The sequence below is a fragment of the Podarcis erhardii genome (genome assembly GCF_964252035.2).
Source record: "Podarcis erhardii genome assembly, chromosome: 6".
Taxonomy (NCBI): Eukaryota; Metazoa; Chordata; class Lepidosauria; order Squamata; family Lacertidae; genus Podarcis; species Podarcis erhardii.
In genome coordinates this window covers 39,717,122-39,735,984 of record NC_138510.1, presented here as the reverse complement: position 1 = coordinate 39,735,984, position 18,863 = coordinate 39,717,122, and the positions used below count along the sequence as shown (strand labels likewise).

Here is an 18,863-nt window from a genome sequence, read left to right as displayed (position 1 = left end):
CAAGCCAAGCTCGCTCAGGAACAAGATACAGATATTTTTATCCAGTAAACTTTATTTATATATAACAACAGTACAAAGTGAGTCCTTGGATTGCAAAATAGGAGTGTTTCATATTTACAATAGGTACACAATAATATATTAGAATAACAAAAACCTTTTTTCCCCTTGGAACATTTTTTTAAATACTTCAGCTTTCTTACATTCCCCCCCACAACACTTGTAAAAACAACAAAAACCAGACAACCATCTTAAAAAAAATAATAATACAGAACTCCAGTGTGTCAAGTATAAAGGAGGAGGAAGAGGATGAGAAAATGTTTAGGGTAGTGTAGAGTGGGTACATGTAGGCTATGCAGTCCAAAAGCCTTACCAGACTGCTGCAGCAATTCAGTTCCAGGAATGGGACAAATTAAATAGAAGCCCTTTCTCATGCCACCTCAAATCTTCCTTACAGTACTCAACTGGATCATTATTAGAAATCCCACCAGATTAATTCCACAAGATTTGGGTCCTCTCTATTATTATTTTTGATATTAGTGCAGTTACAGAACGAAACATCAAATGAGAATATAGATTCCTTGTAGCACAACACTGGAAAGGAATCCACCGAGCATGGCATCGTCAGGGCCCCCATCCATTTTAACAAGGCTTGGTAGGAGCCGCTCAGTGGATTCAGCCGCCAGTGCTGTCTGAACATACTTGGTTGTAAATAACCCCCATCCTGCTGTCAGGCACAATGAAAGCTTATGGACAAGACCTATATCATGCTCACAATAAATCTAGAAAGTGTTTTGAACATTTCAAAACAAAAGCACCATTTCAGAAACTGTTTGTGCAAAGTACGGTCCCTGTAAACCTTCCAATATCTTGTTCCAAGATCACTGGGACATTATCTAAGCAGAATGTTGACAGCAAATTTTGAAATGCCAACTATTTTTACTTTTCAGAAATGGTACTAAATTTTGGAGAATTAAAACTGTCAGGTACCAAAGTTCCCTTTTTACTTATGAACAAGTTGTCAAGTGTATTTTGGTATCTCCCCCTCCCCAATTTTATAGTATCCTATTAAAAAAGCGTCCATTTTTGGCCAACAACATGGTTTTAAAAAAACAACCATATGAAAAGTTGGTTTAAAAATGTTACTGACTTCTCTGAAGCACCACATGCCTTGTAACAAGACAAAACAAAAGATATGGAAGGTTTAAAGTGTCCACACTTCTGCTTGTTTATTGGTATAAATGTATTTTTCAGACTCAGACCCTCATCAGGTTTCATCTGTGAAGGGGGGAAATACACAGACAAGAAGGCAAAACACAGACAACATAAAAGAGAAATTCTGGTCAAAAACAATAGACAAACACAGACACCTAAGCATTAACCACATTGAAAACAAACTGTGTTTCAGTTACGTGACCTGATTGATTCCATATGTTGAAAAACAATGGCAGTCTCAAATGACTAGATGAGATGAATTGCGTTATGTTCTTCAAATTTTCCTGATGCTGTGTTTGTTGCTAATAGGAGCTGAACACAGCATCTAAGCAGATTCTCTCCCTGCCTGCATCTGAGGTAAGGATACAGATGTACCACAGAGCCTTGAAATGTTATGGGAGGAGCTCTCTACATTGATTCCTTATGAAATCCTTTCAAGATGGTCACCAGATCTGAAAATTGTTTACAGCAGGGCTGTGGAAGCTGTGGCCCTCCAGAGGTTGTTGAACTACCTCTTCCGTCATCTCTGAACATCAGCCATGCTGGCTGTGGCTGAAGTTAAACAATTGCTAGGGGGTCACTTGTTCACCATCCCTAGCTTACGGATGCATAAATGATTACACAGGGTTCTGGAGTTCATTTGTATCCTCAATTTGTCTGGAAACACTGCTTTTGGTTCCCAGGATGGCTTTAGGACAGGGGTCAGAAAACTTTTTTCAGCAGGGGGCCGGTCCACTGTCCATCAGACCTTGTGGGGGGCCAGACTATATTTTTTGGTGGGGGGGAATGAATGTATTCCTATGCCCCATAAATAACCCAGAGATGCATTTTAAATAAAAACACACATTCTACTCATGTAAAAACACCAGGCAGGCCCCACACATAACTCAGAGATGCATTTTAAATAAAACAACACATTCTACTCATGTAAAAACACGTTGATTCCCAGACCATCTGTGGGCCGGATTTAGAAGGCAATTGGGCCGGATCCAGCCCCTGGGCCTTAGTTTGCCTACCCATGCTTTAGGAGGAAGAATGAGTGCACTTTCTTTTTTGCACTTCTGATGTAATGTATCAAGAGAAAAATTGCAATCACTTCTGGTGAGATACCTGATTCCCAGCTCATTCTTCTCATTCTGAGAGAACTGAGGGAAAAGGTCCCCATTTGCAAGTGACATAAGAAGTCCAAAAAGAAAAGAACGGCTGACTCATGCTTCTTCTCATTTCCTAGTATTGTGAGACACTGCTAGTTATATATACTAAGTGAAGATGTACATTTGGAGGGGGGGGGAGGAAAGTCACAGAAGATCTCAAGAATATTTCAAGACACTACAAAATCCTTCAGAGACATATTTTACTGGAATTCCACAGAACCATTTTTTAAATTCCGATGAAGTCTTTCAAAAGGAAATACATTCAAAAGGTGTTTCAATTTTAAAACATTTTTTTTTAAAAAAAAATCTTCTAAAACTGAATGACCTGCATTTAGATTGTGGCCTTTCCTCAGCACATTGGTTTATGGGCTATGATTTCTTTCAGAAACTCCTCTAAGAGTAGGCTAATGCATCGAACTCAAATTAACATCCCTTGATACATATCCCTGTCTACAAAGGTAAGGTGCCTTATCTGCATTACACTGGCAAGGTATGAGGTTGATTGGTAGTCATCACACACAGATACAAAATGAGGGAGATCTGTTTATTGTTGATAGTTTTGGAAAATTCAGTTAGTATCTTGAAAAATGATGCATGTCTCTTGAATATTTTTCACTTAGCTCCCACTGCTGTGCTCACTGGATGGGATCTTGGACAGATGGGTAACAGTTAATGGGAACCAGAACTAACTGGGGGAAGAGAGAGAAGTTATCTCTGGAAACACATTTATTATTTAGAAGATCAGACTGTTGACTAGCAAGTAAACATATACAGTTAGCATCTCTGTGTATTGTTACTGGCTTGTGGTTTATAGTACAAATGGAATGCTGAAATCTGATAAACTCTAGCTCTGCTGGAGTTTAAATGGCTCTTTCATGTTGGGTATTTATTCTTCTCCAACTGCTCCTGCTGCTGTGTCCTTTTTTACCAGGGTTGAGTCTCCACTCGGCCTCTCTTTCCTCCCCCAAAGCTTAATCAGGTCAGGCTATTTTTGTTTCATTTTGCCTGTTGAACTGACTCCCATTGACAGGTGACTGTAGATAATACTGGAGCCTAAAAGGAGGGCTGAAGGGGAAGTCACAGCACCTGGCGATGCTAATGGGAACTGCTCTCATTCTTACGCAAGTTGAAATAAGAGTTCTCTCAAACTGGAGCCTTCTGGGGATGTTCTCAATCCTTCATCCAGGTGTAGAGCATGGCAAGCAAGAGCAACAAAACACATGCCACTATGCCTTTCCATTATTGCAACATTTGCACACTGGAGGCATCCTAGGACGTTGTCTACCTCTAACTGGAATGGTTGCAGATGAGTTCCATTCATCCACACACTACACAGCTTAGGTGAACAAACAGGGCTACTTGGAGAAGAACTGAAGCACAGTACCAGCAGCTCTTGTGTTTGGATGGGAGGAAAAGTTTAAGAGAAGAGACATTGCACTGAGATGCACAAATGATATATCAAAACTTTGGCCCCTTTGTTGGGCTGATGAAATTTTGGGGCAGTTCATCTAGACTATGATGACAAATGATTTCACTTAAACTGAAGTAAACTCAAATGAGTAAGTGGGACCATTCTAGCAAAGTATCTGCTGCTAAAGGGGTCTGGGAGCCCTTCTACCACTTTGGCAGAGGGCAGAAATGAGCTGCCCTGGCAGGCATTCTTGTGATCCAAAATATTGTTAACAGCAAGGAATGGGAGGACACTTTGATAAAAAGTCCTACTTTATGATGTCAGCCCATGACAATGATACTGAGTCTAGAAAATATGGAGGTACGACAGATAGGGAAATAGACTATTTTGGAAGGAGATTTACAACTGAGCTTAGGTGGGGCTGCACTCCCTTTTAAGAGCAAAGTCCACACTAAATAGGCACTAAATAGGGAAGCTTAGGTGGCTGAGGTGGGTAGGTATGCTCTTTGCCAGCTTAGGCTAGCTGTTGGCACAGCAGCCCATCTAGATATGTGTACTAGTTGCATCTGTGTTTTTTGTAGGATTGCATTTGCAGAGAGTTCAGAAACTTCAGCTACTGCAAAATGTAACTACTCAAGTTCTGGTGGAAGCCAGGTGGTCAATTCAGGTGACACATGGCAACAGCTGAACTGGCTGCCTGTGCATTTCTGATCCCAATTTAAAGTGCTGTTTTTAATTTTTAAAGCATTAAAAAAGTTTGGGGCTGAGTCAACCAAAGGACCACCTTCATGCATAACAGCCTGCCTACATGTTATGATCACCAACCACCCTTCTTAGGAGAGAGCCTCTTCTGCAGTGGCCCCGCACTGCTGGTATACATCGCCACTGGGAAGACTTAATTGTTACAGGCTTTTCGGAGCACATTAAAGACCTGGCTTTTACATGAGATATTTCCTTTGGCTGTTTCATGGTTCAGTAGCTGGTTCAATACATGTGTAATTTGGGGTCAGATGGGTATTGTTGTTGTTTTTTAACTACTGCTGGCCTTTATTATGTATTTTCAGACTGTGACTGTACTGTATTTGATTTTACCTTGTATTTGATTTTACCTTGTTTTTATCACTTTGAGAGGGTTTCCATCTTTTAAGGTGACCTAAACCTGTTTTAAAGAAATTAAATTATAAACATTTTTGCAACACAAATTGTTAATTTAGCCAGAGGCTCTTCTAAGAACAGCTGTAGCACTTTAGCTGTTTACCCCTTCTACCACACTCTAAATGATCATGGAACCTATTACTGACAGAAGGGTCCATTGCTTTGGCAAGTGAAGCGGATGCAGAATTTTAGTGCTAGGAGGGGGGGGGGGAACCCCCACTACAGCAGGGGCAGGCAAGTATGCTAACTAGATGGAATTTTATTTTTTTTAAATGAAGGCCTTCAAAGGAAAGAAGCATTTGATTAGCACATCACTACCCCTTGCAGTGGGTTCTTTGATGGCTCTGGATAGCACTCATCAATGGAAGATTAAATGGAATTATTCAAACGGCCGTGCTAGGCACAGAAATTCCAGAAATGACGTCTCTGGCTTTGATGTGAAAACACCTGAAACAGAGCAGGCTGGGACTCAAACATCAGGGGAAGGAGTCACTGACACAGATAGCGAATGTCACCTAAGGCAAATGCAACGGCTTTTAAATGCTCAAACCCTGCTGTCCAAAGAAAATACTATTTGAATCTTACCCCACCATACTTAAGCCATTCATGAATCAGGCTATGAAGCAGCCACAACTGGACTGTTTGGTAGCCGTTTGGTTACCATATTTATTTAATTGTGGAGCAGAAATTCGAGAACGACTTGTATTCCCAGTTCAGCTTTAGATAAATTTCATCCAGCCAGAGGGCAGAAAATACTAGAAGAAATGATACCACACAGGAGATCCCTTCCAGCCTTAAAAACTGTGTGTGGTGATCATCAGTATACAATGGAAAAGTGTAACTGTAGGAAGCAATGCTTATAGTTAGGGGGCACTTGCAGACAGTGCCTGAATCAGCATGCCTGACATCTGCTAACAACAAAAGGATCAAGCCAATTGATGTGCATTTTTCCACTAGATGGCTACACAACCTAAACCAGGAACTCTGGTGTTACCCACCCCTTCTAGATAGTACCTCTGGGTGAGTTACCTCTTCCTCTACTTTTGACTAAATACTCAAGAAACTGCAGCCTCAGTTTGGAAAGATGAAGGTACACCCATACAGAACATCTGTAAAAAGTGAAAACCAATAAAAATGAAAGTGCACTGAAGGAGACCTAACATGATCTAATTGTGAAGTACCTGTAATTGGGTGAAGTAGAAATTCTTTTAACAAAAATTGGCTGTTAAACATTAACAATTAAGTTCAGGAACAGAGGAGACAAATCTGCTCTTGCAGTCAAACTCACACTGCCAGACAGTACAGAGGTAACACTCTGGAAACCAAGCTGCCCTTCTTCTGAGATGCCTCCATTCATTTGGCTCCTGGTCCCTGTTCCTGCCAAGTCAATGTAAATCAGAGCTTTCTGGCTGCAAAGCTTTGGCTGCTGTGAATGTCAAAGGCTTTGGCTTATTGCACAAGGTCAGTCATTAGTATTTCTTTCAGGCTATTAATAGGGCCCAGGGAAACTTATGAAAGTGAATTATCAGGGGGAAAGTGGGCTTGGCACAGCTTTTAATGAATTATAATTAAAGCAGCAAGTTGCTCCTTTCCTTTATCCTTTTGCTGGCAGCATTCAGGATAATGATTAGAAAGTAAAAACTGGGGATTCTCACAGAGTAAGGAATTTAACGTGCAACCCACTCACCCTCAGCCTTCTGTGGAAGCAGCTCCATCTCTCACTATAGGAAATAGGGGTAGTGACATGGCTGCCCAAGCCATTTAGTGGCAAGACGTGTCTGCTCTACCAGAGAAGTTGCTCCTTCCTCATATGGTGAACAGGATCTTAATAATGTATGAGCCTGCTCATGAAAGGACTCCACTCAATAAACAGGAAAGAGGGCTGAGGTGGTCCCTCCCCTGATACTGCAAGCCTCCCTGACCCAGTGAGTATGGACAACTCAAGAGAGGTAGCCTACAAACAGACAGCTCTACGCCTGTGCACTTCCACGCAATTTGGAAACCCATTCATGCAGAATACTGTATCTTGTGGAAGCCTGTGCACATAGAGCTCTAGAAACATAGGCTCCCCCATTCAGATGTTCATGCTCAGCGTGGGGGCAGGGAGGTGCACAATGTCATGGGTAGGGCCACCAGCACCACCCCACCTCCTAATTGCATGGAGCCCCCTTCATGCATATAATAGTACCTTCCAGTGCTTCTGAAATCTAAATCCTGCTTTGGACTGATGTGGCAAGGATAGGCCCAGGAGATAGCTGAGATATATAGGTGCTATAGAAGTGAGTTAGGAGCAAAAGCCTTTGGGGTGGGGGTGGGGATTCACCTAATGACTCCTCCTGTCAGTGGAAGCACTGCACAATGACTTCCACTTGTGCAACATGGCTTTAACCCTCTCCTCCCCATACTTGCCACTATCCTCCCAAAAATTGATTCAGTGTGTGTGTGTGTGTGTGTGTGTGTGTGTGTCCCAGAACAGTACGCAGGGGGGAGAGAGCAAATTTTCACCTTAGCACAATGTTGAATTCCTCCCTTGTTTTTCCTTATTCTGAGAATTCCCTTCATCAAACAGCTATACAAAGTTACTAAATGGTTACTTCATGACAACTCTTCCCCAAACACCTTTAGGTTTTCCAGTACAGTACTGGTGCCCTGGCAGCCTATAAACAGACAGGCGATTGTATCCACTGAATCAATCAAGAGCAGCTGTTTTAAATCCTAGATATTTAATTGTCTTATGCTGAAAATGCTATACAGTTTGGGAGGTGGTGGCACAGTCAGAATGGTCATACAAGCTGGTGTCACAACCAGCTTCTTCCTAGACCTTGCTTGAGGGAACCATTCTACTTCTCTCAAATCCGACACAGATTCCAGTCACGGGATCTGAAACAGTGTGGTCGATAATCCTGCCTTCCATTAGGCCTAATTGTCTTGCCCCAGTCACCCTTCTTAGCTGCAGCCTGCACAAATATCAATATTTATTACAGAGAGAAATATTTACAGCATCCCACCTGCTACTTGGCACTCTCGAAAGGGACAAGAAAGCTTTGGTTGTTTTCTTTTTTTAAAAAGGAACAACTACAACAACTCACAGACACCAGCCTTCAACTGATCACTAAGAAATGGGCTGTTAGGGTCAGCTAAGAAACCTAACCCAAGACAGGACACATGGACAAAGACAAAGACAACAGCCATTAACAGGCATGTAGAGTGTGCCATTTCCTTTTGTCTCCCTTCCCACTAGACATAGAAGTCTTATGCTCGACCTTTGCATGACCTTGCATATGGTGTGAGGGAAAAAAAATGCAAATGCCATTTGTCCTGATTGCATAAGCACCAGCGAATCCAATGTGGGAAAGCAATAAATATGTTGCCTCACTAGGTCTACGTTGTTCAAGTATTACTTGCTGTAAACATTTTTTCCTTTACTGCAAGAAATCACATAGTGACTAGGAAAACAACGACCCAAAAGCTAACCAACCCACACCCCAAGCAACTAAGAAAGCCAATTAGTTTTTACACAAATCGCACCTGCAGAAGCCCATAATGCACCAGTTTCAGTTTAAACCACTCACAATTTCCTTAGCTTCAAAACGGACAGGACATTCCTTAGGAACACAGTTGTCAAATACACAGAGACAGGGAGGAATCTCTTCAACAGGGAGAAGGTATGTATCAACGCAGAAGAGGAATGAAGGACTTTCATAAAATCATATGCCCCTCCAACGGTAAATAAGGAGTATTAAAAAAATATCTGTACTCTATAAATACACAGCTGAAGATGAATTTCAAGACAGATGGGCTGAAGGACTGGATGGCTTTTCCACTCAGGTACATTTCTGCTAAGTGCCTCTTGCAGATACAGACTGCTGGACTTTCTTTCCCCAGCCGCACTATTTGAAAGGTTTGGTGCAAATTTGTGCTTGCGGGGCTTTTTGTAAGTTCCCAGGCAGAGGCATAAATGGAGTTTTTCAAACATTCCCAAAGGCGTGAAAATCCACTTGTGAACCATCCATCTGAGCCACAGACAATGGGGATCTCATGAGATGGGAGGGGCAGTGTATGCAGCGGAATTTTTTCAATGGGATATTTGATGTGGCCACTGTGGTTTTTGTTACATTTCATTTTTTTTCTTCTCTCTTTCCTTTTTCTTTAAAAAACAAAACAAAACTTTAAATAGCATTTTTGTTATCTCCTAATATACATCAAACAACTTTCATGCAAAGCAGCAGTCATGGAGGAATCTAGGCTTCCCAGAACCTTTCTAGGTGTACAACTTGAGGAACTCAACTTCTTGGCAAACGCAACTGGTTTCTTTTTTAGATGCGCCATTGTTACTGGTTTTCTCCTGTCCTTTTGGCTGAAATCTGATGATCGAATTTTGAGCTACGTATCTGGGCTAACATCTCTTCCTCGGTGGAGGTTGTCACAGTACTTTAGGTGTGTTCCCAGCAGCCTCCTTGCTGGTTTTACTCAGTTCCCAGAAGTTTTTGAGGCAACTACTTCCACCTCTTTGTTCCAGGAGTTCCTGCTCCTTTCTTCAGCTCTCCATAGACATGGCACCAATAAGCTGTTCTACTTTGTATGCCAAGCGCTGCCGGCGCGCCTGCTCATCCTGCTCCAGAGCCCCGATGATCTAGAACCAAGATAAATGCCAACACGTTAGAAAGAGCAGAACTAATAATAAAACACAGCCAAAATAGTGAGTCAGATTAAATGGAGAGAGGGGTGGAAAAAAGGAAAGATGGAAACAAAGAAATGGTTTTAGAAAATCTAGGTGATTTTGGTATCTATATATATTCTGCTAAGAAAACTGTGTTGATTCTATTCTGTGGATTACACATAAAACCAAAAGTGGAGTTCTGCTGGACCAGAAGTCCAGCACCTTGATTTCACAGTGGCCAACCAGATACATACACAGGAGTGATGTTCTGACATTTCAGTCTAGCTTTGTTAGTAGTTACGATATATATACACCTGTTACTTTTTTTAGGAAGCTTGGAAGATGCATGAGGGTAGATGACCAACCTAATCCTAGCCTTTAGCTGTATTTCCCCCCAAGAAAAAGGTTAGGGGTAAAGTGACTGCAAAGCAGAGTGCCACTGCCTTCACCAGCCCATACGCATTTTTGTGTTATCACAGTGGTGCACATTACCAGCAAAAAACACAATCATATTCTGGATGCTACATTTCCTGTATCATTTAACAAGAAAGTAATGAGGTTCTCATCCCTAATCGGCAAATGGCTGCTGCACAGTACCACGCGCTTATACATGCAATTAAATGACAAAAGCCTTGCTTTTAATGGTTGTAATTGCAAAATAGGCTTTTCTTGCACTGCAAATTAAAGGGTTGAACAGATGGTGGGAACTTGGTTTCAAGTGATGCATCCATCAGAAGAGCCCATGCTGCCAGCAACACTTTGCAAAATAGATTGTGTTTGAGTTGTGCCATACTATTCATTTCTGGGGGGAAAGGGATGGTGGGACAGCACCGTAGGTCAGAATGCTTTTTTGAAAGCATTTGGAGAGCAGTTTGGCTTTTCAAGCAGCTTTTTAAAAATAAACATTTAAACCACAACTCTGCTTTCTCTGACGACTGTGATGTAATTACATAATGATGAAGAGTAGTCACTAATTCAATTCTTTTTGAAATAAATTTCGATAATGGTAGATAGTGGATAGAATCACAAATGAGGCAACCTGACAAAGATAACTAGAAATTATCACAGGTCTCAAATAGCACTTCAGAGGGTGTTTTTTTGGTTTTTACTCCACATTTCACAATAAAGCTATTTTATAACACATGTTTTAAATCTACAATACTACAGGGATTTACAAGCTCATTTATAGAAATTTAGAGATGACTGCTTTTAAATTTCAATATTAAAAACTAGCCCATGTTATATTGGTGCCTGTTATTAGGGACTTCTTGGTTGTGGCATTCTGCATATGGAATTCAGGAAGAGTCCTTTACCTTTCTCTCTTTTTGACACCATTCATTTTATTTCCCCAGGCGTTTAACGGTTTAGTTTTTAAACCATTAGGATGCGATACATAAAAACTAGGAGCATGCATGGTTTGGGTTCTTTGGTTCCAAGTTACACTAAGAATATGTTTATGATATATGGGACCAGAATCTCAAGAACTGGACATGTACCTTCACAGACAAAATGCCACAATGGCAAGCTGTTTTTAAAACTCGGGTGTTTCAAACACATCTTTTGATATGGGATAAGGGTGTGTGTGTGTGTCTGCTGTTCAAATACAGCTGAAGGGCTTTTGACCGGGACCAATTTCTTTTCTTAAGAATCTTCACTAGAGTTCCCATATTTCAAAAAGTAATTTTGGAGCTATTATTAAGGAAAGTTGGCAAAAACGACACTGCCAACATAGATTGCCAGATTTTCCTGGACATTTTTACGATTTCTCCCTGGACACTGCTTCCAACTGCAGTATTCCAAGTATGTCCGGGAAATTCTGGACGTAGCGCAACCCTATCTTCACTGATCCCTGACTCATTTCTGAGCATCATTCTATATGCTTGTGCTAACCTTTAAAGCCCTTCATGGCTTGGGACAAGGTACAAGCCTGACTGTGCACATAGACTTCACCAGCTGAGTTGAAAGCAACTAGGGAGAGGGCCTTCTTAGCTGTGGTGCCCTGTTTATGAAATGTTACTACTAATATTTAATATTGTAATTTGTTAAGGCTGCAATCCAAAATATTTTCTTTTCGGTGTTGGTGTGTGTGTGAAATCCAAAGGTGGTTCAACTGCTTAGTCCTATGTGCTGCAGGATAGAAGTGTGAGCAGGCTCCTTAGAGCTTCAGTCAAATGTATTTATATCCTTCCTCAAGCCCTTTCTGCTCAGCATGGAAAGACCAGGAATGATGCTGGTGGGGTTGTAGTGGGGGTGTTGAAGGGACAGCATTTATGTCTTTGTGCCCCCTACATGATTCCACTATGCCCCCCCCCCACTGAATAGTAACTGAATAGGCCTTGTGTGTCTTATCCATCATGTTATGGCAACAACACTCAGGTGCCTCAAGAGACAAATAGTTCCTTGGGCCCCTCCAAGGAAGAAATGTTTCCTCACCTCCTCACTGTATTTGCTGACATAGGAATAGATTTCATTGAGTGCACTCAGCATGTTGAAATCAATAGAGTGCAGGCGTGACTGTTCTGCGAGGTAGGCATTCATATCTTGGTCACTGATGGCTGGGAGTTTTGCAATGTCTGCATAATACCTGCAAAAGAAATGGAAAGGAATACATGAGAATGGTGTACTTTGGAAACAGAAAGGAATGTGTATATTGCTAGACAGATAGGTCTTGTAGGGTATATAAAGAAGCTTAAAGTAAGTTGCATTTTTTCAAATAATGGATATGTTGCTACATGCCATGTTAAGAACATTACATAAAAACTAGCAACTGCTTATTTCTGAAAAAAACAACAACCCTGTATTACTTAGTAATGGAAAACGAAACAAGCAACTCCACTTGTAGAAATACTTTTGGAGCTTGAGAAGAGAGAAGAACAACTGATGATCAAAGAGTGAAAGCTCAGTCAAAAACTAAAACAGCACTAGAATGAATTGAAAGAAAAAGAGGAAAGTACATTAGGAAGCAAAACAAGAACGTGAATGGGAGAGGACACTGTGGTTAATACTACAACACTTCCAGTATGTGCAAATAGATATTTGATGACACAAGAAGACAACACTTTTCTGTCTGTGCTAACCCAATGCAGCAGTTCTCAGTGAAAGTACCACAGCAACTGCATACTTGGGAGAAATTTGGAGGAAGCAGCTCACGACATAGTAGGCATTCATTGATCCCCACTTACCTCTCTACCCAGCTTTTATAGCTGGGTATGTCCTTAGCATAGAGCAGCTTGTTGGAGGGGGAGTCCTTGCCCAGACGGTGCTCTGAGGTGGAACAAGAATCCATAAAGGTCTGGGCCACGACTGAGAGGCAGGCATCTGTGATACTTCCCTTATGGATGTCAAAGACGAACTGTGGATTTTTAATTACATTCACCCAGAAACGGAGGGGAAGGCTGTAGAAACATAAGCACACATTACAAGTTCAAGGAAGAGAATAACACATCTTCTCTCACCAAAATTTTCTTTCTTTCTTTCTTTCTTTCTTTCTTTCTTTCTTTCTTTCTTTCTTTCTTTCTCCCTCCCTCCCTCCCTCCCTCCCTCCCTCCCTCCCTCCCTCCCTCCCTCACAAAATAGCATGCAATGCCCACAAAAAAATAAGAGTATATGTTTAGCAAGAAAGGCTCCAAGCAGTACAGAAAAAGAATAAGAGCCAGATTACAATGGGAACTAAACTGCAGCCAAATTCAAAATCTTTTTCCTGTAAGATGTTAGGAAAAGTACACAAAATCAAATTTGAGCGATTTTCTTGTTGAACTCTGTTTTTGTTTTTTTGTGTGCTGAACACTCACTACAGTGATTATGTCTTCTAGCCAGTTCTGTGCAAATCCTGTTCTATGGCTACTCTCCAAATGGGTATGTGTTTGCATTTAATATGTTAATAGGTTCCTGTTGCATATATTGTGCCAATAGGCTCATCCTATGTACCTAGAGCCAACTCACAATAAGTTTTTTTTTAGAGAGTGTCAGCCCTTCTCTTTAATTTTTAATTAATCTGAAGAGAGCCAGTGTTGTGTTCATTTACTTGCTTGTCTCTTTTGCTCATAAAGGCCAACATTATCCTCTGAGAAAAAACAAAAACTCTGTGTTCCTATTTTTTAAAAAAATGAGTATCTGTTTCAAACTCCAGGTAACCATCCTCAGAAAGAGAACAATACATTTTGATTGCATAAATGTTCTTTACAGAAGTTTGTGAATAATGGCTGGTCCTAAGCATGTCAACAGCTATTTTCATCCATTGCTGGAGAAAATTAGTGATATTGCCATACTTGATAATTCCTTGGTTTAGAAGGTAAACTTGGTGACTTATAATTCTTGCCTTGAATACAGCTGCAGGTGGTGTGGTAGGGCAGAGGCGCTCACCCAATCTCTTGGCAGATGAGTTGCTGCTGCTTACCAGGAGAGGTGAGGTGGTGGTGAAGTGCAAATGCACTGGCTGAGCCAACCCTGTGCTCCTGCCAGTGTGTTTGCACTATGCTACCCTCTCTGCTGCCTTACCCCTCTTGGTAAGCAGCAGTGACTCACCTGCTGAGAGGTCAGGTAAGCATCTTCGTTTCACCATGCTGCCCACTACTGCTTAACCACTGAGTATTTCTAGGGAATGGGTTTTTAATTTAGCTCAGTATTCAGTCTCTCAGATTCAATCTTAAGCAAGGGATGGCCTCAGATCTTGGAGAGTCACTTCAAGTCAGAATAGATTGGGCTATTTCCTATGTTTCTATGCCAGGAGGGAAAACTGAGTTGCTTCTTTCCCTCTGGCAGACCACAAGAAATGCTTTCCCCAGGGAATTCCCCTGGTGCCAAACTTGTCATCATTTCAGATGTCAGGCAGAGATGTTTATGTTTTCCTGGAGATTTAGGCTGCAATTATATGCTATTGTGCTGTGAAATCTGTTTTTAATAATGTTTATGCAATTTTTATTTTTTTACTTGGGTTGTAAATCACTTCAAGATTTTTTAAAGTGGGAAATGAAGTATAAATTGAATAAGCCTAAACCTGTCAGCAGGTAAGGTAAGGTTGGGGGGAAAGTGTAGTGATCCTGAGTATCTATGAGAGGTTTAGGGACAGGCTAGATTCTGCCATGCTTCTGATAATATCAATGCAGACTTAAGAGCATATGCCCAATTTTGGGTCATAGTTGGGCTTGAAAATGTGTTATTTTCCAGTTTTTAAAAAGAGTTCGGTTTGACAAACACAATCATAAAATGTACTAGTGGGATCATGAATCTCCAGGGGAAATTACTGCCCACTGTGGGCTTGATTCCCTCCTGAATACCTGTCCAGGGAGATTTTGCCTCTGGGCTTCTGTTCTATAGTTAATAGATCAGTTGTGTTAAAGACATAAGAAATAAATACATGAGCTGAACCAGGAATAGGTCACAAACAGCACTGCCGTTCTTGAGGAAACTTGACTGGCTGCTAAACTCCCGCACACTGCATTTTACTAATACACAGGGGCTAATTCCTTACATCTTTCCTTAAATTGTGTCAGCAGTGGAACATGACCACAGGCAAGTTTCTTTTGACTGTGTTCATGATGAGGTGCAACACTGAGACATGTTTCTGACAAATCTCTAGAACCCTTTCTCCCAATTGTTCATGCAGCTCAAGACTTGCAGCGTCAGTGTCACACTACAAAGTCATAGGGCACTTTTAGCCATTTTCTTACTGCTTTGCCAGATGCCTGCCAGAAAATGCAGAGGATGACTGCCTGTTGCCCTGTCCTCTTGGACAGCGAGTTAGAGGCTTTCCTTCTAAATCCTAGGCATCTGCAATATATGATTTACTTTCCTCTGTGGCAGGATCAAAACAAAGCTGCCACTTCCTGCTAGCTTTTGAGCATGTGACAGGGAATCCTGCTTTAATAAAGATGAACTACTGTGTGCACCCAATGCTAAGCTAGATTGTTTCTCTGCTGTTCCAACTTGGATTCTGTCCAATAAGCATTTCCCAGTCTGCAAAAGAGTGTAATTCCCAACAAATTGCCAACCTTGTTCTTTCAGTAACTTTCAGTTACTTCACTCAACACTTCTCCTGACTGACCTTCACAGCACCAGTAAAACACCTCAATCTACAAAACACTATAATGCTTAAATATTTCTTTCTTCAGGACAATCAGGGGATAAGAGTAACCCCTCCTTCAGTGGAGCGACAATACCCAGGAAAGAAAAAAGATGGTGCTCTAGCACTAAATAGTCTGGGCAGCTTGGGTCAACTGCCAAAATCTGCTGCTAATGCCGGGCATGGTCCTAAATCTCAGTGAGTTTGATTCCCCATTTGTAAAAACAGCACTGCTTCCTCCTGGCTGATAGCACTATTTGCCAGGCTGTATATGTGCTGTGGGAATGAACGAATCCAAAAGAGGCATAAGGGAATCCCATAGAAAAGGTGCAAGGCATCTTAAGTTTTTTTTCTTGGAAGGCCTGGGACAACATGCTTTTCTTTCTAGATCACTTATGATACCCTCTGCATTAAATTCAATCTGCACATTTATTTGATTTCAGTAATTACTAGCCAGCTCCAAATGTAGCAGATGTACTGGGGGGGGGGTGATACTAGGAAGGACTAGATAGATTTGGAAAGAGGCAAGTTCTGTCTCACATAAGCAAGTTGCTGCTGGCAGTGTGGTGGCAGCGAGGATCGGAAAAAACCCCCTCAATTTATCATTCAGCAGCTGCCAAAAAGCAGGTCAAAAAGGGGAACTTGCCCACTCCAGAAATGCTTCCTGCAAGTCTCTGCAATCTGGCAGGCATACAAATTAAAACCATGAAATAAATATTAAGTTCTTGCTTTCCTTTTCCTGAGTCCAGCTGTGGCAGGATCTGAGTGCTTGGGAAAGGGCAACAAGTCAATTGCAGGATACCAACTTTGCATGTAGAAAATCCAAGGCCCAACTAAGATGATTTGAAGAATTCTGTCTTCACAAATTGCTGTACCAAATTGCCCTGACCAAATGACCTCTTGGACTAATGTGTGGATTGGAACCTAGCTATGCAATACACTGTACACTTCTCCAAATGTTGTGCGACAGTTCTTAGCAGTTTGAGCATACCAAAATAAGTTTTTTGTTTTTTTAAAACCAAAATAAAATTTTGAGATAAATCAAAACAATGTGTTTTAAGAGAAATTGCACAATTAAATAGATATTGAAATATGTATTTCAAGATGCATTTTGAGACAATTAAGACATGTATTCACAGATTAATGCAGAGATGGAATGGGACTACTGTATGGTTAAAAAAGATGCAAAAATGACATGAGCTGGAAAGAGATTAATCTATCCCTAGGTTCGATCCTTGGTATTTCCAGTTAAAATATCTCAGATGGCAGGGAGGGAGTGGACACTTTTGCTGAGCTAAATGGACCAATGATCTGACTTAGTGTAAGGCAGCTTTGTGTGTTTGCATGATCACAGTTGAAAGGGGAAGATTTGGATGCCGGTTGGAATTTGGACACAGGAGTGTCTGTCTCTCCTTTCAAGATTCCCCCCCCCCCCAGCTGCTGTATGCAGAGATCAGCTACGGTTGAGGATCTCTCCGTACTAAAGGCTCATGGGGTCTGGCAGCCACAGGGGGTGGAAATCTCTACTCATCAGCACCACTTGGTAGCATTAAGATGTGTCATTTTATTCCAGATTCCAACATTTTATCCTAATAACTCATTCCTCTAAAGCTTCTGTTAAATTGTTTTTAGCTCCCTACTGCCTTAGCAGGGAATCTGGCTTTGGCAGACAGGATGATTAGAGGCTTTTCAAACCACAAGGGATTGAAGAACACACACACAACACACACACATTGTCTGGGGGTTCATGCTTGGTATACGTATGAGCTTTTATTCTCCTTCCAATGGTAAATTTCTAACACAGGGAATTCTTAATCCTAAAATAAAATCCAAGAGAAAGATGTAAAAGCAGCAATTGTTCTGAAAGTGTGGAATAAACTGCTGCTTGAATCAGTTGTACTTGATTGAAGCATGACCTCCTCTCAGACACCCTATCTCGTAAGCAAGATTTTGGGTGAAACTCATCAAACACACTTGGGAAGTGGGTACTTGACCAGTCACATCTGTTAGATGCTCAAACTAAGTCGGGAGTTCCCTAACTGGTCCATGGACCACATTCAGGTGATCTGTAGTGCGTCTGTAAAAATACGATTGCACATTACAATTGCTACAAAAGGCAGAAAAAATTATTAAGTGGCCCTCCAAGACCCTCAGCAATTTTCAAGTGGTTCGTGTGCAATAAAAGGGTTTGGAAACCACTGAACTAAGTAGTTGTTACAACTAAGGTAAGTACAGTGGTGCCTCGCAAGACGAAATTAATTCGTTCCGCGAGTTGCTTCGTCTTGCGGTTTTTTCGTCTTGCGAAGCACGGCTATTAGCGGCTTAGCGGCTTAGCAGCTATTAGTGGTTTCATCTTGCGAAGCAAGCCCATAGGGAAATTCATCTTGCGAAGCACCTCGAAAAACGGAAAACCCTTTCGTCTAGCGAGTTTTTCGTCTTGCGAGGCATTCGTCTTGCGGGGCACCACTGTAACAACTATCCTTTCAGGTTTTTTTTGTTCTACTTCCAATAGCCCCTTTGAGACTTTTCTTTCATCTCCTAAAAGTTCATTTTTAAGGTTTTGGGGGTTTGGACAGACAAACTGCAGAGTGGGGAAGCTCTCAAACATGCATGTTAATAATAACAAGCTTCCCCCTTGGGATCTCACCAGCAACCAAGTAATTGTTATGCTAATGTTTAGTTTGTCTACTTAGATCTTGCAATGCATCTATGGAAACCAATAAAAATTTATTTACAAAATAGTTACAGCCTGCCCCACCCTACCACAAGTACAGGGGTGTGATAAGGGTTTAAAATGAGACTTATGAAATTCATGAACATTTGGCAGAGTCTTAGGAACGTAAGAAGCTGCCTTATATGGATTCAGACCTTTGGTCCATATAGTTGAGTTCTGTCTATAGTCTACTCTACACTGACTGGCAGTGGCTCTCTGCGATCTCAGATACAGATCTCCCCTAACCCTACCTGGAGATTGAACCTGAGACCTCCTGCATGCAAAGCAGATGCTCTTCCACTGAGCTCCGGTCCTTCCCTGGTCTTAGCTACAACTGCACTTTTAGGGTGACTTCATGTTGGCTTCCCCTCCTCAGCTCCTGTCCAGCCTTTTCCAAAACCTGTCACCTCTTCTCAGTGATAAAGTGGAGAACGCTGTCTTTGCCCTTTAGGCGCCTCTCTGCAAATTCAGCAAACATGGATTGTGTTTCTGGCTCT

General features: G+C 41.5%; 1 protein-coding gene across 2 annotated transcripts in view; it reads right to left on the bottom strand.

Annotated features, from left to right (window-relative positions):
• Positions 1-5,189: 5,189 nt before the first annotated feature.
• Positions 5,190-18,863, bottom strand: part of PLXNA2 (plexin A2) — a 418,876-nt gene continuing 405,202 nt past the window's right edge. For both annotated transcript variants that reach the window (XM_081864876.1, XM_081864877.1), the window contains exons 30-32: positions 12,775-12,987; positions 12,026-12,176; positions 5,190-9,565 (exon numbers count right to left, since the gene is read on the bottom strand). In XM_081864876.1, the coding sequence (XP_081721002.1) occupies positions 9,470-9,565; positions 12,026-12,176; positions 12,775-12,987 (460 nt within the window). In that variant the 3' untranslated portion in view covers positions 5,190-9,469. The remainder of the gene's footprint in view (positions 9,566-12,025; positions 12,177-12,774; positions 12,988-18,863) is intronic.